At 39.7% G+C, this 25,268-nt stretch overlaps 1 protein-coding gene across 1 annotated transcript in view; it reads left to right on the top strand.

The window, feature by feature from the left end:
* Nucleotides 1-3,057: 3,057 nt before the first annotated feature.
* nfatc1 (nuclear factor of activated T cells 1) overlaps nt 3,058-25,268 on the top strand; it is a 221,768-nt gene continuing 199,557 nt past the window's right edge. Inside the window, 4 exon segments of the mRNA XM_051935707.1 lie at nt 3,058-3,346; nt 6,148-6,593; nt 6,595-7,214; nt 18,964-19,123. Of these exon segments, the coding sequence (XP_051791667.1) occupies nt 3,073-3,346; nt 6,148-6,593; nt 6,595-7,214; nt 18,964-19,123 (1,500 nt within the window). The 5' untranslated portion in view covers nt 3,058-3,072.

Below are 25,268 nucleotides of genomic sequence, written 5' to 3'. Positions count from 1 at the left end.
AACTCCCTTACATTATACATCAGTGATACTGAATGATATTGAGCACGTTAGGCACAGTTTAAAACCTTGTGCCCTCCATGCCTTACACACGGCAAGGCAGGTCACTTACTGAAGCTAATCTATAATCAGAGAAGCTAGAAATAGTTCGAATATAGCAATTCAATTCAACTTTTGAGGGTTGTACAGTAAGAACCTCTCATAGACTATGCACTAATATGTAGGCCAACATTTAATACAACTGAAATAACTAACAAATGGCTCTTACAGACTGGTTACACCATCATTAGGATTAGGCTTGGCGGAGGGCTATCTGACTCATGGCGAGTAAACCAGGTGACCACCAATACAATTCTCAGAGAGAGAGAGAGTTTGAGAATCGTCACAGATAGTCGAAACGCCCCTGCTTTGTCGATCGACAGCGATTCTTCAAGGGGGACAACCAGGAAGATTTGTCACAGATAGTTGAAATGCCCCTGCTTTGTCGATCGACAGCGATTCTTCAAGGGGGACAACCGGGGATGAGAAACACCCCTGCTCATCGGATTGCCCCCACTTTGTGGATGAGCAGCAATTCCCAAAAAATGAAGGAATGGCTCTGGGTCGCTTAAGGCTCTGTTTTTACTTGCTGCGTTTCGTTTGTGAAAGACTCCTACTGCCGATCTCCAGAGCTCTACTCCATTGAGGAGAGCGTCACCTTACATTATACAGTATATCAGTGATACGCCTGGTTACACCTTAATTAGGATTACGGTTGGTGGAGGGTTGTCTGACACAAGGTGAGTAAATCAGGTGGCAAAAACCTGCAATCCAATCCCCAGGGCGAGGGTTCAAGAATCGTCATAGATAGTCGAAACGGCCCTGTTATGTCAATTGGCAGTGATTTTTGAAGGGGGGACAACCAGGGAGATTCGTCACAAGACAGTCGAAATGCCCCTGCTATGTCCCCAGGGTGAATCCTCACAGATAGTCGAAACACCCCTTCTATGTCGATCGGCAGTGATTTTTTGAAGGGGGACAACCATGGGGTTCGAGAAACACCTCTGCTCATCGGATTTCCCCCACTTTGTCGATGGGCAGCAATTCCCAAAGGTAAAGGAATGGCTCACTGTTGCTTCACTAGTTGGAATTTATTTGCGACGTAAGGCTCTGTTTTTACTTGCCACTTTTCGTTTGTGAAAGGCCTCTACTGCCGATCTCAAGAGCTCCACTCCATTGAGGAGGGTGTCGCCTTACATTATACGTCAGTGGTACGCCTGGTTACACCATCATTAGGATCAAGCTTGGTGGAGGGTTATCTGACTGAAGGCGAGTAAACCAGTTGACTTGCAATCCAATCCCGAGGGCGAGGGTTCGAGAATCGTCACAGATTGTCGAAACGCCCCTGCTATGTCGATTGGCAGCGATTTCTGAAGGGGGACAACCAGGGTGAATCGTCACAGATTGTCGAAACGCCCCTTCTATGTCCCCAGGGTGAATCGTCACAGATTGTCGAAACGCCCCTTCTATGTCCCCAGTGTGAATCATCACAGATTGTCGAAGCGCCCCTTCTATGTCCCCAGGGTGAATCGTCACAGATTGTCAAAACATCCCTTCTATGTCGATTGAGGATTTTTGAAGGGGGATAACCAGAGTTGGGGGGGTGGGTTCAAGAAACACCTCTGCTCATCGGATTGCCCCCACTTTGTGGATGAGCAGCAATTCCCAAAGGTGAAGGAATGCACTGTCGCTTAAGGCTCTGTTTTTACTTGCCACTTTTCGTTTGCGAAAGACTCCTACCGCCGATCTCCAGAACTCCACTTCATTGAGGAGGACGTCGCCTTACATTAAACATACAGAGTGATATTGAGCTCGTAAGACACGGTTTAAAACCTTGTGCCCTCCATGCCTTACACATGGCAAGGTAGGTCACTTACTGAAGCTAATCTATAGTCAGAGAAGCTAGAAACAGTTCGAATATAGCAATTCAATTCAGCTTGTTGGGGTTCTAAGAACCTCCCATAGATTGTGCACTAATACGTAGGCCAACATTTAATACAACTTAAATAACTAATAAATGGCTCTTACAGCCTGGTTACACGATCATTAGGATTAGGCTTGGCGGAGGCCTATCTGACTCAAGGCGAGTAAACCAGGTGACCCAGAAAGTGGGTTCGAGAATCGTCACAGATAGTCGAAACACCCCTGCTATGTCGATTGGCAGTGTTTCTTGAAGGGGGACAACCATTTCGAGAAACACCCCTGCTCGTCGGATTGCCCCTACTTTGTCGATGAGCAGCAATTCCCAAATGTGAAGGAATGGATCTCTAAGACACTAAGAAGGGTCGCGAGAAATGCACTCAATTATTAAACAAATACGTGTTTTTGTGTGTGTAATTGAATTAATAAATAGAAAACTGTTAGTACATTAAGTTATTAAACCTTAATATTTGTGTGTGTGTGCATATAATGCAATATCTTCATGTATATATACATGTATGTACTGTTTTATATTGCAGCTGCTAGTATTTGTGTTAACAGGACAGGAAAGGGAAGCATCTTACTCTACCCTTACTATTTTAAAGATGTACCCAGTAACCGGTTGTGTGTTTCTGTGGTGTTGTTTTCCTGTTAGGTTTTGTTGCCTGTTTTCTCAGCACTGGCCTTGTGTTCGTTGTAGGCAGAAATATAGCAAACAAAAAAAAACATAAAGGTAAACTCATGATTCAGAACGTGACAGAGGATTTTATTTTTGGTGGAGAACAATCATGAGATTTGAAGCAGCAGTTTGATTAAAAAGGAAATGAGCACGCATTGCCTAAATGAGTATTTATATATAGAAGGTAAAGCTTTCACTTCCATTTTTCTTGCAGCACTTGGTGTCAAAATGAGGGAGGCTACCGTGCGACCGATTTATGTAACATCTATTTTTTTTTTCCCCTTCCTTTGTGCTTTTATTAGCACACCTGGAAATGTGAACTTTTCGAGTTTCAATCGTGGCAGATACTGAAATGAGTGAGAGTCTTGAGAGAGAGAGAGAGCGAGCGAGCGAGAGAGTGGGCTGTTCCGCCCGCCCACATAAAATTACATCGCAAGATGTTCTCGAAGCACGTTCTAAGCCACCCAATTTCATCCAGTTGCACGCTGAACTCGCGTCACGTCGCTCAGCCCGCGTCCTCTCAGCTTACATGTGGAGGAACTCCATGCTACAACAGGAGTGACGGTGAACCAGACTTTGGGTATTTACTCATAACGGCACCAGACATCACCCGCTCAAAGAGAAAGATGAGCTCTCTTACTGAAGACCAGGAGTTTGATTTTGATTTTCTCTTTGAATACAATCAGGAACCCGACTCTTCCAGTAACAAAGGTTGGTACATTAAATACAGCAGAGATGGAAAGGTCTTGCTTACTGCCTTACGCAGTAGTATATGTCCTCTTAAGGCTAAGTGTGTGCAAGGGGAAACAAGAGAAACTGTTGTGTAAATACGTCTTTTCTTGTATCTGTTTCTCCTCATGTGCTCCATACCAGATTATTTTTAGCCGTTTACCTGATGATCATGACTTCATAGACAGTGAAATTCTAGCTGGTAGGGTGGGCTGTTCTGACCTTTTTCAAACTCCTCCGTCTGGAAGGGTCTCCACCAAATATGGGCTTATTTTGCTACCACGTTAAAAAAAAAAAGAAAGAAATTACAACCTAAAGAGATGTTCCGATGCGTCGTGACTTCTATCCATCGCAAAACCACTTGAAAGGACCACAGCCTGCTCAAGTGATTTGATCAAAGGAAGTTTGCTTTGACTTGTGTTTTTTTACGAGTTTGTCGGGTACATCATGTGCTGCTACGATGGCATGTTTTTGGAGGCATATTATTATTTAGAGGTGTACAAGTTTGAAATTTCTTTTAATTATATTGGAAAGACCTAACCCTAAACCCTAATCCTAACCCTAACCCTCTCTGCCACAATTATACCTTTCAGTACAAATGACCTGCCATAAATAGGGTCCTCAGTAGAAACTGAAGTAGACTGGCATCCTTTCTAGGGATTGTTCTTGTATTGTGCCCAGTGCTTACTGGGATTGGCTCCAGCTTTCACACGATCCCGCTCAGGATAAAGTGCATTTAGAAAATCGATGGATGGATGGATGGAACTGTCCCCTGGCAGCAACCTGCCTCATACATTGTGGAGAACTCAAAATCGTATTAGTCGGTGTACCAAGATGCAAGACCCACCTGACAAAAATGGGGTCTCCTGCCAGATGAGTGAGTGTGGTGCTGTCCGGGATCCTAATCAGTTGCTGATCTGCCCCAGATTAGGCCATCCATGCATGATGGAAGACATCCAAGATGCCAACAACAAAGCCGTGGAAGTCTTGTGTTTGACTGGAACACAGAAAGAAGGATAGATAGATAGATAGATAGATAGATAGATAGATAGATAGATAGATAGATAGATAGATAGATAGATAGATAGATAGATAGATAGATAGATAGATAGATAGATAGATAGATAGATAGATAGATAGATAGATAGATAGATAGATAGATAGATAGATAGATAGAACTGGTGATTTTATAATGTGTGTTTGAGTGGCAGTGTGATGAACTGGTGCCTAGTCTAAGGCTGATGCTGCCAGGATAGGCCCCTACAACCATGAACTGGAATAAGTGAGCTATATTTTATAACCATTAAATATAGTCAATTCTTGTTATCCATGAAGGTTAACTTCCTGAAAAACTGGAATGTGTGGATACCAAAGCATCCAGAGGGCAGAGGGAGATGGGGTTGGGTGAACATACAGGACCTCAGCTCTCGCCCCACGAAGCTCAATGATGATCCTTCATCAGGTTCACCTACAGAAATCTTGCTACAAACTTTTAATTCATCTAGATAGACACGTTCAGTTGTCTTCTAGGAGCTCCACCAGAGGCTGTGAGCGACCACAAAAGGGCCGATCTGAGGACCCCACTGTATGAAGGACAGTGGGAGCTTAAGAGTAGTGGTCCACATCTGAAGCTTCTCGTTTCAGGGTCCAACAATAGTTGGCCAACATTGATGGATTCCACTTGCCCTGGTACCACTTTCCCATCATTTCCACCTTATACCATGTTTGTCATTGACTGCACCAAGGTCAGCAGGAAAGTGCGAATGTAGAAAATTAATCTTTAGCGACATATCACACTTCTCGGTTTTGTATGCTTGAAGTAGTTGTCAACCATCTGGTTGTAGTTTGGTGCTCTGCAGTTGCCAACAACATCTTTGAATGCCTTCCATGTGACTTCCTCCAACACCACTTGTCATTGATGATGTATCTGATTTGTGGACCAACAACAATGCCTTCCATAAACTTGGCATTGGTTATTCGTGGAAACATCCACTTCAAATATCGACCCAATTCCATGTTCTTTGGCTTCACAAACCTTTTCATCAGTCCAAGTTTTATATGAAGAAGAGGCAAAAACATCTTTGTTGTGGCAAGAACCGGTTCACATGCCACACTGTTCTGCGATGCTTACAAAGCGATGGGTTCTTTATAACGTGATGAGACTCTTTAGCACGGTGGTCCCATTTGCAGTACCTTGTGTATCCCAGCTGCAGGGCTAATTTTAAACCAGCAAAGATGTTCCAGTTATAGTTGTCACATTTGATATGTATTTTTATAATAACGAAAATATGCAATCGTAATAAAGCAATACATAAAAATGTTAAGGTATTTTTTTTGATCAGCAGACCAACATCCATAAGATACCCTCAAAAGTTTTCAGGTAGCTGTGTAATGGATACCTAAAGTGTTACCATTGATTCTTTACTGACATTATAAGCAATTAACGAATCATTCGTAGAATACTTCCGATTAAATTGTGTTCATGCATTTTGTTACTAATATGGCTGGGGCCATTTATTAAATAGATTATTAACAAAAACATGCAAAGGATCGGCATCCATGTCCAGGGCTTTTTCCAGTCTTGCACCCAGTCCAACATGAATTGGATTCCGCAGAATGAATGCAATGATGCATTTTTAGTATTACACACTAATAAAGACAAATTGTATTTATGCTTATGAGGTTTTCCTTTTATTAGGTAATATTCCATAATAGTCCAAAAATGTGTAAGTACAGCACTGTCGGTATCAGGATGTTGATTAACTCTCCTTCTTTTCTTTCAGAAGCCTTCGGCTATACAAGTTCCAACATCAGCATCTCCTTACCTCTGGGGAATCCCTGTCTGGTCACACCCTACAACAACATACAGTCCAGTCCTGTGATTTCTGTATCTTCCGGTCATCAGGCGATGTATGGCGGCCATGTGGACAGCCTAACCTCGAGCTACTGTCTCCCACCTATTCGGCCGAATGGTGCTCCAGCCTTGGAAAGCCCCAGGATTGAAATAACCCCATACCCAATCGGGCTACACAGCCAATACAATCAAGAGGACGAGACCGAAGAAAGCATCCCAAGTGCTAAGAGAGCAAACTCGATTGTCACTCTGTCGTTACCGAATGCCGACAACTACAGGGATCCCAGCTGCCTCAGTCCAGCAAGCAGTTTATCTTCTAGAAGCTGCAATTCCGAAGCTTCTTCTTATGAGTCGGGCTACTCCTATAATTATGACAACTCCCCCCCAGAATTCACCTTGGCAGTCTCCTTGTGTTTCACCTAAGGGCACTGCACAAGATGGACTGCCGGCATGCACGCTTATGAACTCTCCAAGACACTCTCCGTCTACGTCTCCCAGAACCAGCGTCACGGATGAGACCTGGTTCACCACACGCAACTCACGTCCTTCTTCGCCTTGTGGGGGGAAGAGAAAGTACAGTTTCAACGGCATCTCCCACAGGCACCAGTCATATTCTCCTCAGCACTCTCCGACACCCTCGCCTCAGACCTCTCCCAGGGTCAGTGTGACAGATGAGACTTGGTCTGTCACCACCAATCAGTACACCAATTCTGCCATTGTGGCAGCCATCAATGCCCTCTCCACTGACAGCAACGTTGATTTGAATGATGGCATCCCAATGAAGTCTAGGAAGACGCACAATGACCATAGCCCCACTATGAGCTTAAAAGTGGAACCAGGTGGAGATGATGGCACCACGATTCCTTCTCCCTTGGACTTGGGAGTTGAAGAATTCCAAAATTCTCGAATGCCCTTCAAGAAAGAGCATTTCTGTGGGGAGTTTTTGTCGGTGCCACAGAATCCCTATACGTGGTCAAAGCCAAAGCCATATATCAGGTAACTTGCAATTACTGTACTTCTTCAAGTTGATTACCTATGGCATGATTTTTATGTTTAACATTTAATACACTCTAATATAAATATTATATTTTTATGACTGACATAGAGTGCTAAATGTCGACTGAAGAGCTAGACATGAAGCTATAATAACTGTGCTGCAAAACTGGTGCCGTCCTTTGGATGAGATGTAAAACCAAGGTCCTGACTCTCTGTGGTCACTAAAGATCCCTGGGCATCCTTTGTAAAGAGTAGGGTGTATCCCGATGTCCCGGCTAAATTTCCCACCACAGTCTGGTCATTCTGGCCTCCTAATCATCCCCTGTCTGTAATTGGCTGTGTCTTTCACCCCTTCACCAAATAACAGCTAACAGCCTACTGGCACAAAAATGGCTACTATCTCATCATCCAGGTAGTTGAAGTGGCTCTTCACTCACTATATATAACACTTTGAGTAGTCAGAAAAACACTATATAAATGTAAAGAATTATTATTATTATTATTATTATTGAGATTGTTATGAATTTGGATGTTTTATACTAGCCAGAAAGTTCCAGAAGCTGGTCTTAACGGGACACATTTTTCCATGTAGAATTTCTATTAGGTTATAACTTAGAGTGGAATAGGGTTTGTAAACATTGATTCGGCTTTCCTTCCACATCCCCACGACATATGTGCCAGGTTAATTAGCAATTAAATTATTCTCGTATGATTGTGTGTGTGGATGCATGAGTGGCCTCATTTGTTTCGATGCCATCAGCATAGGCCCACCAACAAACTTTCAACTCCACTTTGTGCTGAGCAAGTCTGAGAAAGTATCTTACCTTCTGTGACCTTCTGTATCAAGATATGTGGATTCTCAGCAAGGTTAAGCAGAGCACCTTGGCACACCCAGCCAAAAACAGCAGCCACACTCATATCGCTGCAACATGCCAAAGAACTCGTCTGAGAGGATGGATGGGTTATGAAAATAAAACCTGCAACTGATCTCTCTTTGTGTCCAAGGGAAGTGTGAACATTATCGATGTTTTAGGACAGTGTTTATTAAACTATTTTTCTTGCTACATAGCAGAGAAATGTCGATTGCTTAAACTCAACCCATCATGAAACACTTCAGAAACCGTATGCAACCTTTTCCCATTGAACGGTGGCAACCCAGAGTTTAGGAAACTATGCTTTACTATATTAAAAACTGTGTGAATGTCGAGTTCCACAAAACGTACATGTGGATCACTAAAGAGTGAAGAAAGAAGGGTGCTTGCATGCATTCTACCGTTAGAGGGTGAGGGAGGAAGCTTTTTCTTCTGGATCATCTCACAATAAAAGACAGTGAATGCTTTTCCTTCATTGAAATTGGTGAGGGTTACTTCTTCAGCTGGGGAATTCATGGCCATGGCTTTTTTGGAAGCAGAAGGTATGATTTTCGTTGAGAGGTCGTCACTATTAACTTTATCTTCAAGCTTTTAAAAAAGTTGTAGAAGCTTTTAGATGAATTTGACCTCACAAAAACGTTACTAAAACTCGCACAACCACACACAAAAACCCGAAAACAAGGGTGTCCTGAAATGTTTCTCCTCATCCACACTTCACTCCACTACCTCTGATTTCCACCTCTTTAAAGCCCTCAAAGATGCAACCTATGGGATTAATGACAAGGTTATTGAAGAAGTGAAGAAATGGCTAAAGGTTTAGGATTCAAACTGCTATGAGAAACGGATACAAAGATTGGTTGTCACAGGTGTAGGGCTCTTGAAGGTGATCGAGATTATCAAGTAGCAAATACATTGAGTTTTTCCTGAGAGGATGACATTTTACGAATAAACAAATGGCATTACAGATTATGTTACAAACATTAGTGGACATTTCCCATATTTCTGTGGTTTCCCTGCAATTTTTCTCATTGTCTACATCAGTCTTCCTCATCTTCTCAACAACACACTTTTTAGACCAACTTGGTAGTGTCCTGTAAAAGGGACTATATAAATGATGATTGAATGCTCCAGCTCAAAACAGCCTGATATCTGTGGAAGTTGTCTTTATTTTCCCATGATGCAGTGCTTGAAGTGGGCTGGTACTCACCAGTATTCTGTACCGGTATTTCCCCATTCTGCCATTAGGCGTCTTGCAGTCAGTGTATGTGTACCAGCACTTCTCACAATGTACGCCCCACTACCAGCTCTGCAGTGGATGTACTGTACGTGTTTTACTTGACTTGAGAATCCTGTGGCTCGTGCACATTCTCGGACTTGTGACTGTGCACGTCGACTACGAGTGCAAGAAAAAGTCACCCTGAATTCCTGTGCGAAGCGGTGACTTTAATTCTATAAACTCTGAATTCATTATTAGGAGTCTGCATCTGACATGTCTGCTCTAAATGAGGCATCGGATGACTGAAGGTTTAAGTCCGATGTACTGACGATTCACCAATTAAAATACAGCACTCAGTAGAGCCCGCCCTCTCAGCCTTGAAGAGTGAAAGTGAAAGTTTTAAATTCAAGCCATATCTCACGCTGCGTATGGAGGAATATCATGGACAAAATTAAATAAATACTGAACATAAACATCAAAAAATATATTTCCTGATGCATTTATCACATTTCATGCTCTTTTTCTTTATTCATTGACTCACTTCAAAGTGCTTTAATTTATTTACGTATTTATTTTTTGATTTCATTTTGTCCAAAATATTCCTCCATAGCTAAGCCATCCTTCCCCTGACCTTAAAATGGACTGAATCATTTTGAGAATGTATGTAGGAATTGACTTCACATCTGATAATGTTTGTGTCAACTTGCATGTCTGTGTGAACTGTAGATGGGTAAAATTAGCTGGAATTACAAGGACAAACTTACACTGATGAGCCAAAACATTCTGAACACCCCCATAGCAAGTGAATGACGTCAATTATCTAACAACAATGACGCATGCCAAGGTCAGGGATATATTTGACGATAAGCTGACATTTGGTACTCGTAGTCAATGTGTTCAATGCACGAGATTTGGGCAGGTATAAAGATCTCAATAACTTTGATAAGGGCCAAATCGTTATGGGCAGACCACTGGACCGCAGCGTTTCCAAAACAGAAAAGCTTGTGTGTTGCTCACAGTCAGCCATGGTGAATACCTACTGACAACTGTCCGAGGATGGGAAAATCACAAACGACTGACGGGGTGTTGGGAAGCCAAGACTCATTGATGTGAGTGGTTAACAAAAGACTGGCATGAACCAACAGTTCAACTACTGTAGATCGCAGATAATTGTAATGATTGTTACGGGAGTTAACTAGTAGATCATGGATAAATTTAATGATTGTTATGGGAGTAACTACTGTAGATCGTGGATAATTTGAGTTTTTGATACGGGAATAACTACAGTAGATTGTGGATCATTTTTATGATTATTATGGTAATAACTACTGTAGATTACTGATAATTTTAATGATTATTACGTGAGTAGCTACTGTAGATCACAGATCATTTTAATGTTTGTTACGGGAATAACTACTGTAGATTGCAGATCATTTTTATGACTGTTATGGTCGTAACTACTGCAGATCACGGATAATTTTAGGGATTGTTACGACGGTAACTACTATACATCATGGATAATTTTAATGTTTGTTATGGGAATAACTACAGTAGATTGTGCATAATTTTTATGATTGCTGTGGGAGTACCTACTGTTGATTGCAAGTAACTTATGATTGTTACAGGAGTAACTACTGTAGATTTCAAATAATTTTATGATTGTTATGGGACTAACTACTGAAGATCACGGATCGTTATAATGTTTGTTACGGGAATAACTACCGTATACAGTGGATAATTTTAATGTTTGTTACGGGAGTAACTACGGTAGATTTTGGATAATTTTTATGAGTGTTATGGGAGTAACTACTGTTGATTGTAAGTCACTTATGATTGTTACAGGAGTAACTACTGTAGATTTCAAATAATTTTATGATTGTTATGGGACTAACTACTGAAGATCACGGATCGTTATAATGTTTGTTACGGGAATAACTACCGTATACAGTGGATAATTTTAATGTTTGTTACGGGAGTAACTACGGTAGATTTTTGATAATTTTTATGAGTGTTATGGGAGTAACTACTTTTGATTGTAAGTCACTTATGATTGTTACAGGAGTAACTACTGTAGATTTCAAATAATATTAATGATTGTTACGGCACTAAATACCGTAGATCACGAATCATTTTAATGTTTGTTATGGGAATAACTACGATAGATTGTGGATAATTTTAATATTTGTTATAGGAATAACTACAGTAGATTATAGATAATTTTTATGATTATTGCAGGAGTAAGTACTGTAGATTGCAGATAATTTTTATGATTATTATGGGAGTTAACTAATGTAAATTGCAGATAATTTTAACGATTATTATGGAAATAACCACTGTATATTGCAGATCATTTTGATATACATTATTGGAGTAATTAATGTAGATTGCAGATTATTTTAACGATTATTATGGAAATAACCACTGTATATTGCAGATCATTTTGATGTACAGTATTGGAGTAATTAATGTAGATTGCAGATAATTTTAATGATTGTTACGGGAGTAATGTGCTCTAAGCGTATAGGATTGCGTAGCTGCAGGTCATTTAGAGACTCATTGCCTACAATGAGCACCTGAGCAATGGAACTGGACCTTGGATTAATGGGAGAAGGTCACCTGGTCAAAAAAATCCCATTTTCCGTTGCATCATAAGAACAGCTGGGTACATGTGTGACATTAACCTGAGGAAGAAGGTCGCCTGGTCCGAAGAATGCTGTTTTGTGTTGCATCATGTGGACACTGAGTACATGTGTGCTGTTAGCCTGAGGCTGAAATGGCATCAGGATGCACTGTGGGAAGAAGACAAGATGGTGGAGAGAGTATGATGCTATGAGCAGTGTTCTGCTGGGAAACCTTGGGGCCTGGCATTCATGTAAATGTTACGTGGAAAAGTACCAGCTATCTAAAGGTTGTTGCAGACCATGTACTTCCCTTATTGGCAGTGGTATTACCTGAGGGAAGTGGCATCTTTCAGCAGGATGATGGGCCCTACCACACTGTGCAAACTGTTGGCGATGGTTTGAGGAACATGATGGAGAGGTCAAGGTGTTGGATTGGCCTCCAAATTCTCAATTTAGTCAACCAGCTGTCCAATCTATGGCGACTCTACCTCACAACTTATAGGAGGTAGAGGATCTGCTGCTAATGTGCCTCACCAGACACCTTCACAGGTCTTGTTAGAGTCCCTGCTTTGGCTGGTTGGAGCTGTTTTGGTGGCACACTTGAAAGAGCAGCAGCATTTTATCCTAGTGGTCTTGGCTCATCAGTGTAGGCCCCCTACCATTCATGGATGCTGTAGTGCTGACAGAGAGAACACCATACCCTGTTCCTTATTCTTTATGGAGGAGTCTTTTGTTTTCCCCATTAGGTCATAAATTCAGAAGCAGATACCGAGCCCCTGTACTACTGAACAATGTCAAGGTGTTTATTAGTTAATAATTAAGGTTTTCATAAAAAAAGATTTACAGTGTCTTCATTCTACCATTTGACCTCCTGTGCTTTTAGGTTTTTATTTATTTAATTTTGCCAAGTTTGAAAAAAAAAAGTGAAAGATAGAGGAGACCTTACAAGTACAGAAGGCAGCTGAAAGTCTACCTCTTTGGGTTAAAGGAAATTTGGAAAAGCTACTGACGTCTATTTTCGCGTTTTTTTTTCCAAATGATAACAATCTGCCTCCTGCACAACTTTTGGGATGACTCATGTGGCAGCTACAGTACTATGCTGTGCAAACTAAGCCTTCTTTGTACAATGTCTCATTCCTGAGAAGTGTGTGGTGGGATGGATTTTTACAGCTGTAATTTTAACAATAAGGTAACTGTGTGGTCGTGATGCCCTCAAAGTACGTTCTGTATGTACTGTCCAGTAAGTAATCTGTGTAAATTAGACAGATCATAAATCTCTTCACGCCCTGACTACATTAAATACCCACATGCTGTACATGCATTCCGCATCTTACAGCCATAAGCCAGAATCACACGGTTTATTGTAGATTTGAAATTTGTAAATGAGTTCAGTGGGCTGCATGGTAGGTAGGGTTCTCATCCCAGGTCCTCCCTGGGTGGAGTTTGCATGTTCTCTCCATATCTGCATATGGAGAGGCTCCAGTTTCCTCCCACTGTCCAAAGACATGCAGGTTAGGTGAACTGGCGATGCTAAACTGGCCGTGGTGTGTGTGTGTGTGTTCATCCTGTGAAGCACTGGACTCCCTGTCCAGGGTTTGTTCCTGCCTTGCGCCCTCTGCTGGTTGGGAAGAGCTCTGACGGCAGACGGCTTTGGTTCATGATGAGCCTGAACTGGTTAATCTTCTTAGAAAATAGTTGGATTGATTTGCGATTTTCAGGTTTACAGTTGCAGAAAATGACAGAAAGCTGCTAACTACTTTGTTGGCCAAGCATTTTTGTTAAGTACAAGGAAAAAACAAAAACGATTGTTCAAATCTCCATCTGTTCGGCTTGTATCAGCTGGATTGTTTTCATCCTCCGTGATCTCCTGCATTTCTTTCTGTTCTCACTTCGCTGCTCTGTCTACGCTTCCTAGTTGTCCTTTAGTTCTGCATCAAGATAAACAACAGAAATGAACACTAAATTTAGTGGCAAACTGGTTTATTTAGTGCTGCTTGTCGTGACTCTTTATCTTATTAGTGGTGGCCTCTAATTACTGTTTACAAATCCCTGCTAGTTTAATTTCAGAGTCCAGGGCGAGCGACGTTACGTTTATTGCAGATCTCAAGGGTTGTTGTTTTTTAGAATATGCGCCCAGTAGCCTTTGTCAAAACTCGAGTTAACAAATGACCTGGCACAGCGCAGGGCACCGGTGATTAAAGTGTGTGGCGCTGGTGGCAGTGGCACTTTGGCTCCGGCTAACGACCAGCTAATTGTAGGGCCAGCACCTTATAACTTTCATCTCTCTTTACTTTGTTTTATGTAATCAAAAGGAGCAGACAAACATTTTAACACATAATTATATGGCACAACACGTTACACACAGCTAAAGTAAATCTTTCATATTTCAAGTTTACATGAATTGTTTACTGTTCAAGGAAAGTAAAAAAAAAATTATATATACAACTCCATAGCATAAGAACTATTAAATAACATAAGAGGGGAACATTCTGACGACAAAATTTTGTTACCTCCTGATTATGACGTTAGCTTTGTTTTGTCAACTTTTTTTTGTTCTGGTTCTGTTTAAAAACTTTACGTTCTGAACCTTCAGCAGAACATCGGCTAATATCTACAACATCACATCAGTTATGAAGATTCCTAAAATACCCCTGTCAGCCACACTGCGTGAAGACTTGTTCAGTGAGTCTGTGGCACTCTGTGTGAAGAGGGATTTTCAATGTCAAGTTCACCTCTTATATATTTCCATATTTCTATACATATATATACTAGCTGTGTAAGCCCATGCTGTAAAAATCCTGGGGTCCTAGAAACTATTGAAATCGTCAGAAAAAAATTTGAAATGTAGAGATGTCAAGTAATTGAAAGGAACTACTCCGGGTGTCTCTCCTAGGAGGTTTATTAGCAGCAGAAGGAACAGTAAAAGGGATACCATTTTGCTGATGTGCTCGCCTTCCTTCTGTAATAGCTGATAAGCGAGTGACTCTCTGTTTGGATGTTTCGTTTTGCCGACATGCTCACCTCACTTGCGTATCCTCGGAAGTGGAGCCCTTACCCCGACTCCACCACTCATGTCCGGGCCGGACAGACACACACACTTCCACATGTAGATGTTTATCTATAAGATATATATACTGTATATATATATATATATATATATATATATATATATATATATATATATATATATATATATAAATGTATATGTATATGTGTATATATGTATTGTATATGTATATTGCCACCAGTCGAGGAAAGGAAGGGACTCAAAAGAAATGTTGGGGTTCCGTTTACTCGGAAAGTAAAAGAATTGAAAGTGACAGGCACCCAATAGCATGATGTAATAACAAAATAAATCTTAGGTCCGGTCACAGGGTCAGAGCTCCGTAACACGGGCCACTCATTTTCTGAAGGAGACAATACCTTCTGGGGGTGCCTTGCTTTTATAGCTCCTGGACTGGAAGGGGCCCTCATATGAGTGGCTCCTCTGAGCTGTGGGTGATAGAAGACATAACAGATTTAGCAGTTGTGCCATCTGGTGTACTGGGGTGGTAGTGCTTTCCTCCGACCAGCCCATCTCATTTTGTAGTGGGAAAACGAAAAACAGAAAGAATATTTGGGGTAGCACAAGGATATGCCTTATGTATATATGGTATATATAGGGTATATAATGATGGAAAGAAATAAACAAAAAAATTATTCAACAGTTGGCAGTCAGTGTCTTTATAGGTTGCCATGATCACAAGTCAAATAAATAAGCGATATTTATGTATTTATTTATATTTTTTAATTTAATCCAATGGACTCACACTTCGCAAATTACAGCACGTAGAAAGATTTCTCTTGTGGTGTTGTCACCATTTTACTATAAATGAGAAACAGCGCTTGTTGGCATTCATTGGTACTTTTAGGCGGACTTTTTAACTTTGAACTTTCCTCTATCCAGTGATGTGCGGAATGTGTTTCTGTCTTATACAGTTTGTTTGAAATACATTTTTGTAATCTGCTCTTTCATGTTGAATAGCCCTGTATATCTATCTATCTATCTATCTATCTATCTATCTATCTATCTATCTATCTATCTATCTATCTATCTATCTATCTATCTATCTATCTATCTATCTATCTATCTATCGGAACTTATACATTCCACATAAATCACCCCAGTTTAGGTATTTAGGATAATTTTCAAAAAAAAAAAATCCTTTGTTTCCCTCATATTTGAGACATGACTATTGCATTGCATTTTCCATTTCGACAGATGCTGCCTCAAAAATATTAACTCTGCTTTTACGAATCCCACACCAAATGGCATTTAACAGACACATGTGCATTGCATTTGTCATTCCAACAAATGGTGCATCACAAGCATTAACACTACTTTTACAGCTCCTGTACCAAATGTCACATAACAGAGACATAAGTATTGCATTTGTCATTCCAACAGATTACATATGAGAAACATTTGTAGTAATGCATTTTATTACTGCAAATATTTGAGATATGCCATTTATTGGAATGAAAAGTGCAGTAGAGTTTATTACTACAAGTATTTGTAATGCACCATCTGTTGGAATGACAAAAACATTTGCAACTGGACAGACACACAGATTCACAGACACTTGCCATTTTATTTTATATATATATATATATATATATATATATATATATATATATATATATATATATATATATATATATATATATATATATATACTGTATATATATAGTATAGTATATATATAGTATAGTATATATATATACTGTATACTGTATATATATATATATATATATATACATATATATATATATGTGTGTGTGTGTGTGTGTGTGTGTGTGTATGTGAAAGGTTATGAAGATATACAGTGAATTCAAAAAGTATTCTGATCAAACTTTTCCCAAAATGTGCTTTCACTTTGTCATTAAAGAATATTGAGTGGAGCTTGATGGACAAAAATGTCACATTTCTCCATTTAAAATTAAATCTACAGCACAATAAACTGCGCAAAACACGAAAGGCTCTGAAGACTTTCTGAATCCACCGTATATCTGCTTAACCTTTTCTAGTGTAAATCACAGAGACGTAATGAGTTTTGATTTTATTTGCTGCACACTACACGCGTTTTGCTTTTGGTTCTTTTTTTTTTCCTTGAAAGTTGATCTAAATTTCACAAAGCACACGACCTCACTTCCTTTTGACGTGATTGCTTTTATTCTTTTCTATAGCTTCTTTTACCCTACTATTTCATATTTACACAGCAACTTTCTTTCCAATGGCACATTTTCCTGCAGGAAATAAAGTGTGTAATAAAGATAATCCAGCCAAGGAAATGAACTTGACATCGAAATGGAGAAAAACAGTCTGGTGAAAAATGGCAATGGCTTTCTTTATTGCACGCCACTGGAATTTATGCTCACTGTGTAGTGCTTTGGTTTTGCTAGGCCACACATCACTTTGGTAAAGATTTGATTATTTATTAGTGAGTATCTTGAGTCACTTGTCTACTTGTGATATTTGCTCCATATCCCAACTTTACACTAGTGTGATATTGTCAGTCTGGTGTCATGGAGCAGAGCAGCCATCTCTTCATCTAATTGTATGAGATAATGTTCTCAACACACATACATGATCACATGTATGAAACAACACGGTACGTTTCCCTTGTTTTGATATTTTAAGCAAAGTTGTGCTGTGGCATTTAAATATCACCGCCCCTAGTTACATGTGGTACCTTAGAATTACCATTAATTGGTGGAAAGCCTAGGAATATTAATTTTTTTTACATGATGTTATTTCATTTACTAGACAGTACTAGAATATTGCCCCGTGATTTAACATTATAAAGTCTATCTATCTATCTATCTATCTATCTATCTATCTATCTATCTATCTATCTATCTATCTATCCTAAAATTAATATCTATCTATCTATCTATCTATCTATCTATCTATCTATCTATCTATCTATCTATCTATCTATCTATCTATCTATCTATCTATCTATCTATCTATCTATCTATCCTAAAATTAATATCTATCTATCTATCTATCTATCTATCTATCTATCTATCTATCTATCTATCTATCTATCTATCTATCTATCTATCTATCTATCTATCTATCTATCCTAATAGAGTACAGATCTGATCACATCTTAATGCCACCTACATGCCTGTTATCAAGTGGGACCAGTTCTCCCATTTGCCAACCCATAAGTTTTGGGGGGTGGTTGTAATTTTTTTGTAATATTTATATTTTTCTTCAGCTTCTGTAAAGTTTTACTTTCCCATTAAGGATAAATAAAATAGTGCCTATCTGTCTGTCAGTCCATTTGAGACACTGGATTGTAACCCACAGTGTTGCTGGTCCAGTTGTCACCCCTGCCTCACTGTGTGACCCTAAACAGTCCCTTGACCTGCCCTCTTCTCCAGCTGTCAGGGACATCTTTAAACAGCTCTGACATATCCGGACCTTGGAAGTCATCTTAGATAACCAAATACACAATAGTAATATTTTTGCCTCTAAATCTGTCCATCTTTTATATATCTCCTTTCATATCTATCTATTTTTTCATTTTCTTTTATAAGATACACTCTTAAGATGTCGAGTGCTTGCACTTAACCCGTTTTATTTCCTAGTCTTTATCCATGATGGTGAGTGGAGACAGCTGTCCACGAATGTACTGATTGACAGTGCGATGCAGTGCAAGGCTTTCTTGTCTTTGGTTTTGGCAGTTGTTTTTGCAAGCGCAGCTCAAATTATGAAAGACTATAGATAAACATGTCAAGCAAAGGAAGCTGTTTAATCCCCACTGTACACCTTACCTTATCCATTAATCTTCATAACCTAGCCAGAGCCCATATCAAGGGCTTTTAAATTACTTATGTCACAGTATGATCATTATTGATGGTATCGCAAATGTTAGATGGTGAAGGATGAACTGCTACTTCTGGTCCCAAAAGTAATGTCGGCGTGCCGCTTGTGGTGTGCGTAAATCTATTGCTCATGATTTTTTAATGGACACTCCCTTCCATTACAGCCCCTCTTTGCCTGCACTTGACTGGCAGCTGCCATCTTGCTCAGGACCTTATGAACTGCAAATTGAAGTGCAGCCCAAATCTCATCACCGGGCTCATTATGAGACGGAAGGAAGCAGAGGAGCGGTAAAGGCGTCTGCTGGAGGACATCCTGTTGTGCAGGTAGGTTTTTGTTTGCTTAATTTATTATGATTTTTGTTCTCCTATGCAGCCGTGTTCCCCGATTTCCATAGAAATTCATTTCCAGACGTGATCGCTAATTAGAGGAGTGTGCTGATTTGCCATACTTTTTTCTTATTATTATTATTTTATAGTCATTAAATGATAACAATTTATCGCCCATGTTTTTTCAGGTACTTTTTCCATCCCGCGTCACTCGTACTTTTCAACTAATAGAAAATTTTAGACACATAAATCATTAAGTCAATGACAAGTTTCTGCTTGTAAACCATTGTCACGAGTAAACACCGGCGTGAAACACCTTTGACATACTTCCAGTTCAGTTGGAGCAGAAAGAGAATTAAAATAATTAGGCCTGTATGAAGGTCTGCGGCAGTTATAGAAATTCAAACCAATTAATTTATCTTCTCTACTGAGGATAAAGTCTCCCTCTGGATCTCCAATGAATCGCACCACCTTACCTTGAGTCCTTATTCCCTGGTGGCTGTCTGAAGTCTGATCAATTCCTGGGCTCCTGAGAATCTTGTGAGCAATAAATAAATGTGGAATTTGTGCGTCTAAAATATGAATCATCCGTCTGTCCATTTATCAAACCCACTGATTGAATTACAGCGATCTTCAGTTTATAAACCACAGTGTACCCCATCATGGGTTACAAACAAGACGACAGTGGAATACATTGCAGGCGTGGGTATTAACTTTGATTTTTTTAATGTTTAATTAGGTAAGTTTGAGTGGGGTATGCTATGTTATATTATGACGATGTTATATTAGATGAAAAATGACTTCTGCATTTATTAGGATTTTTAAAAAATGATTTCTTATGTATACAGCATGTATACAGTCCCAAAGAGTGATATTTTCGATAATTGTTTTAGATCACTTTGCTGTCTGCTAAGCAAATAAATATAAATGTAATTGTAATGCTTTATTTGTCCCCGGTGTGTGTATGAAATAGATTTTTTTACAGCATTTCACCTGGTACTGTATATAATAAAACACTAAGGTGTGTGTGTGTGTGTGTGTGTGTGTGTGTGTGTGTGTGTGTGTGTGTGTGTGTGTGTGTCCAGTCCCACACACAGGATTTATGGGAATGCACTTGACAGAGGGAGGGCCAGGCAAGAGAGGTTCAGATACATGGGGATACTGAGTTAAGGCGATGAAGGTAGAGATATGAAATATTTTTTAAGCATTTTCTATTACCTGTCTTAATCTTGTATATAAACGTCTACACGTGGAAGTGTGTGTGTCTGTCCGGCCCAGAAGTGAGAGGTGGAGTTGGGGTAAGGGCTGCACCTCCATGGATACGCAAGAGAGGCGAACACATCGGCAAAACGAAACCTCCAAAGAAAGTCACCTGCGCAGCCACTAATACAGAAATGGGGTGAGAACACTGGCAAAATGAAACCTCTGAAGAAAGACAAAGTCGCTTAGCTGCTAATGCACAAGCGATGTGAGCAAGTTGGCAAAACGAAATCTTCGAAGAAAGAGTCACTCGCGCAGCCGCTAATACAGAAGTGAGGGGAGCACGTCGGCAAAATGAAACCTCCAAAGAAAGTAACTCGTTTAGCTGCTAATACAGCAATGGGGTGAGAACATTGGCAAAAAGAAACCTTTGAAGAAAGAGTCACTCGCTTAGCCACTAAAGCACAAGTGATGCGAGCACATCGGCAAAACGAAACCTCCGAAGAAAGAGTCACTCACGTAGCCATTAATACAGAAGGGAGTGGAGCACATCTGCAAAACGAAACCTGTGTTTCTGTCCGGCCCAGAAGTGAGAGGTGGAGTCAGGGTAAAGGCTGCACCCCTATGGATACGCAAGTGAGGCGAGCACGTTGGCAAAACGAAACCTCCAAAAAAAGTCACTCGCTTAGGCGTTAATACAGAAATGGTGCGAGCTCATTGGCAAAATGAAACCTCCGAAGAAAGAGTCACTCACATAGCCATTAATACAGAATGGAGGGGAGCACGTCGGCAAAACAAAACCTCCAAAGAAAGTCACTCATTTAGCCACTAATGCACAAGCGATGTGAGCACGTCAGCAAAACAAAACCTCCTAGGAGAGAGACGCCCAGAGTAGTTCCTTTCAATTACCTGATATCTCTACATTTCAATTTTTTTCTGACTATTTCAATAGTTTCTAGGATCCTGTGCTTTGAACAACATGGGCTAACACAGGTAGTAAATGAATAATTAAGTATTATAACGAAAATCAAGAAGCCCCCTCAGATGCACACCAGAATTACTAACCGTAAAGAGAACTCACTTCATTAATGATAAGTCAAGTCAAGTGAAGTCGTACTATCTTTACACTTAACTGGGTACAGTACACTGTGGTATGAAATTAGACTCCCAGGTCTCATTATGAAAGCTCATTATCCCCTTTACTTCCTCAGATGAGTGAGGGAAGTCAACTTCTGTATGTTCACATATGAGTCACTTTTTTGGATAACATCCTTGTAGAGCACCGGCTCAGTCCAGGGATGCAGGGCATTACAGAGAGTCGTGGCTCACAGGCACACAGCTCCCTACTGTCCAGGATAAACTTAATGGATGCAGACTTTGGAAGGTGAGAAGTGCTATTCAAGACCACCACATAGTCATTTCTGTCTTTCTCCACTGATTACTAAAGCAAGCATGGTGCCACAAAATGACAGAGTCTGAGAAACAAACGCTCGAGATATGGAGTGTGTAACAAGAGAGGTTCAGATACACGAGGATACCGAGGAACGGAGATGACGGTACATGTCAGGCAACAGATATCAAATATTTTTAAATCTATTCTATTACCTGTCTTAGCAAATAAATAAATAAATACTATAACAAACAACAAGACCACCCCCTCCCCAATGCACATCAGAATTGCTAACAGTAAAGAAAACGTCTAAATTCATTAATGATAAGTCAAGTCAAGTGAAGTAGGTTTTATTGTCACACCATCTATGCACTTGCCTTGATACTGTATATTATACAGTGGTATGAAATTACACCCCCAGGTCTCATTATGAAAACTCATCATCTGCTTTATTTCTTCAGATGTGTGAGGTAAACCAACCACTGTATGTTCACATATATGTCAGCTTTCACTTTTTTCGATAACATCCTTGTAGAGCACCTGCTCAGCCCAGGGACGCAGGGCATTGCAGAGAGCGGTGGAGTCGGCTCACAGTATTACGGGCATGCAGTTATAAACTGTCCAGGACAAACTTAATGAATTGTGACCGTGAAAGACGTACAGTACTATACAAGACCACTGCTATCCTGTACAGTTCTTTATCTCCTTCCTCCATTCACTATTAAAGCAAGCATGGTGCCACGAAGTAACAGAGTCAGAGAAGCAGACTTAATGTTAATGCACTCAACAGAGGAAGTGTGGGGCAAGAGAGGTTCAGATGCATGCATAAAGGTAGACGTCAGGCAACAGATATCAAATATTTTGAAGTGTATTCTATTACCTGCCTTAGTAAATAAATAAATATTATAACAAACAACAAGCCCCCTCAAATACATACCAGAATTACTAACAGTAAAGAAAGCTAACTTCATTAATTATAAGTCAAGTGAAGTGAAGTGGGCTTTATTGTCATACCATCTATACACTAACCTTGGTACATTATATATTAGTATGGAATTACATTTTCCAGGGCCAGAATGCAATGTTTAGACAATAAATATAACAATTTAACATTACAGATAGTGGATTATTTTACATAAGGGAATGCAGAACAAGGAACGGCTATCCGTACCAATCGACGACATATCGACGAATGGCAACAAGTAATGACAGAAGATGTACAATGGAAAGAGAATGAAGTTACAACTCGGTTACGATTTTTTCAAAGCTCTCTATTAATGTATTTCGATTACTGCTACCTCATAGATTATGAATTGGATCATTATTAGATTTACCGGTGACGTCACAAAGCAATTTCCTTTGTTTCTTTTTATTTTTAACTGTTAGTGTGATGGCCACCACCATTCTGGGACTCCAGTTACTTAGACGCAGCTCACTGATGTATTTGTTGTTGTAGTTTTGTGAAAGTCGCGGCTTCTGATGTCATCATCGCAATGCTTTTGATACTGGCATGACGTTTAGTTTTCTCTCCATGATTATGGATAACCAAAAACCTTTTATGTATACAATTATAGGGATACTTGTCTTTGAATCTTTAGCGATCCTCTTTTGACTTTGGTTTTTGGTAACAGATTTCCTTAACTCGTCGATTTTTGACGTATTTTTCCTGACTTCAGACTTTATTTTATTTCTGGTCCCTTCTCTGCTTATGCAGTACAACTGCAACTCTAAACTGACGTCAAGGAATACTCAACCCCAAAATATTATTTTATACGTTACTCATTCTATGTACTTTGTAGTGGTGGCTGATAAAAATGTACTGACCAGTAAACTAAAGCCTCATGGGAATGAATTTTTGAAATGAAAACCTGCCTCTCCTCCTCATTAAATAGTCCAGAGGGCAAAATTTCACACCCATTAGAGTTTATTTTATTGTTTAGGATGTGTGCACTGAGTATTCCGGAAGTATTTAAAACATTTTAGAAAAAAAAAAAAAATCATGCGTTTTGCACATTTTGAGCATACAGCTGGATAGTAGACACGTGGATTATTAACAGACACGAGTGACGTTCAATTTCCATTGACGTTTTTCACATCATCATCTTGTTCCGGCCACTTTTTTCTTTATTTAAGAGCAAAAAATTACAACAGAATGTGACTTGTTTAAATAAATAGTGTTAACATATGTAAAAGGAATAGACTCGACACACTTAAAAAGGTTTGGGGCAGCCACCCGTATATATTATTCCTGGCTGCAAAAGATTCTTTGTTGAATACAGAGATGTTCTCTATACCGAGTCCAAAACAGAACTGACGATGGTTTGTCAAGATGGCGGTTTTAAGGGATAGGACAGGAAGTGATGTAAGGGAACCGGAAGTGATGTTCTTCATTAGTCAGAGCAGGTGCCGGACGTGATCATCTTCTAGGTGCTGGAACCGGAAGTGACGTCATCTGTTTTAAATCAGACAGGTTTTCCTGCAGCTGTTCTGTACAGATAACAGGAGAAGGTTTAGTGCACCCCGCCACCCCCTGGCCTGGCGTGGAATTACCTTTGCTTGGTCCATATAACGTCTTCCTAGTCGCACGTGTGTGACACATAGTATATGCACCTCAAAATTATTACAGCCCCCAGTTCAAAAAGACAAAACACGAATAGAAACTCCCATCTAAAATACTTCTTTATATACGATAAAAACAGCAAGTAGAGTAGGAAAGTTAAGCACCAGCACAACAGGCCGATTTTAGGATTCTTTTGATGAGTTCTTGCTACATCTTGCAACGTTTTTCTCTCCTTTCTTCACGAAAACATGAGATTAAACATTTTTCTCATCCATCACTACAAAAGTCCACGGGGTGAGTAATATAAAAAATGTCATTTTTGCTTGAAGTGTCCCTTTAAGCAGGTTTGAAAATGTTACCTTGTTATGCTATAATAAGTAATTTGTCATTACGGATGAAATTATTCATTCAATCTTTGATTTAGTAAACCCTTTTTATTCAATTTCATTATATTTTACATTCTGGTATCATGGTAGTGTGTTTCTGACTATAAACCCGAGTTGGTTAATGCCACCCTGGGAAGCTTAGCTTTCTTCATTTAGGTGGCACAGCGAAAATATAAAATCAGAAGCCCAAAATGTCAGTCCTGTTCCTTTTCACAGCTGGTGATGTCCGTGGTCTTCAACCTGCTTATAAATAGAAAGGCATTGCAAACATTCATGGCCAAGGTCAAGATTAATGCTATTATCCCAAAATGGGAAATTCAGTTGCTTATGTGCATCACAACTTAATAACAAAAAAAATGAGACAACAGAAACAGGGAAATCAGTGAGCAAATAGAAGTATACTGAAAAATCAAACATGCTAATACTTTTCTACATTTTTTGTTTTTGCGTATTGTACATTGGCAGTATATTAAATATAAAAGAATATAAAATTCTTGCTTGCACGTCCGACTACAACCTGAAGTTTTCCTCATTTAAGTCTCCTTTCTAGCTGTACGTACTGTAAGTTAAAGCAAAATGTAATTATTCCAAAACAGAAAGCCCGAG

Source organism: Erpetoichthys calabaricus, chromosome 13 (assembly GCF_900747795.2).
Source record: "Erpetoichthys calabaricus chromosome 13, fErpCal1.3, whole genome shotgun sequence".
NCBI classification, from domain to species: Eukaryota; Metazoa; Chordata; class Cladistia; order Polypteriformes; family Polypteridae; genus Erpetoichthys; species Erpetoichthys calabaricus.
This window is presented reverse-complemented; position numbering and strand designations above follow the sequence as displayed.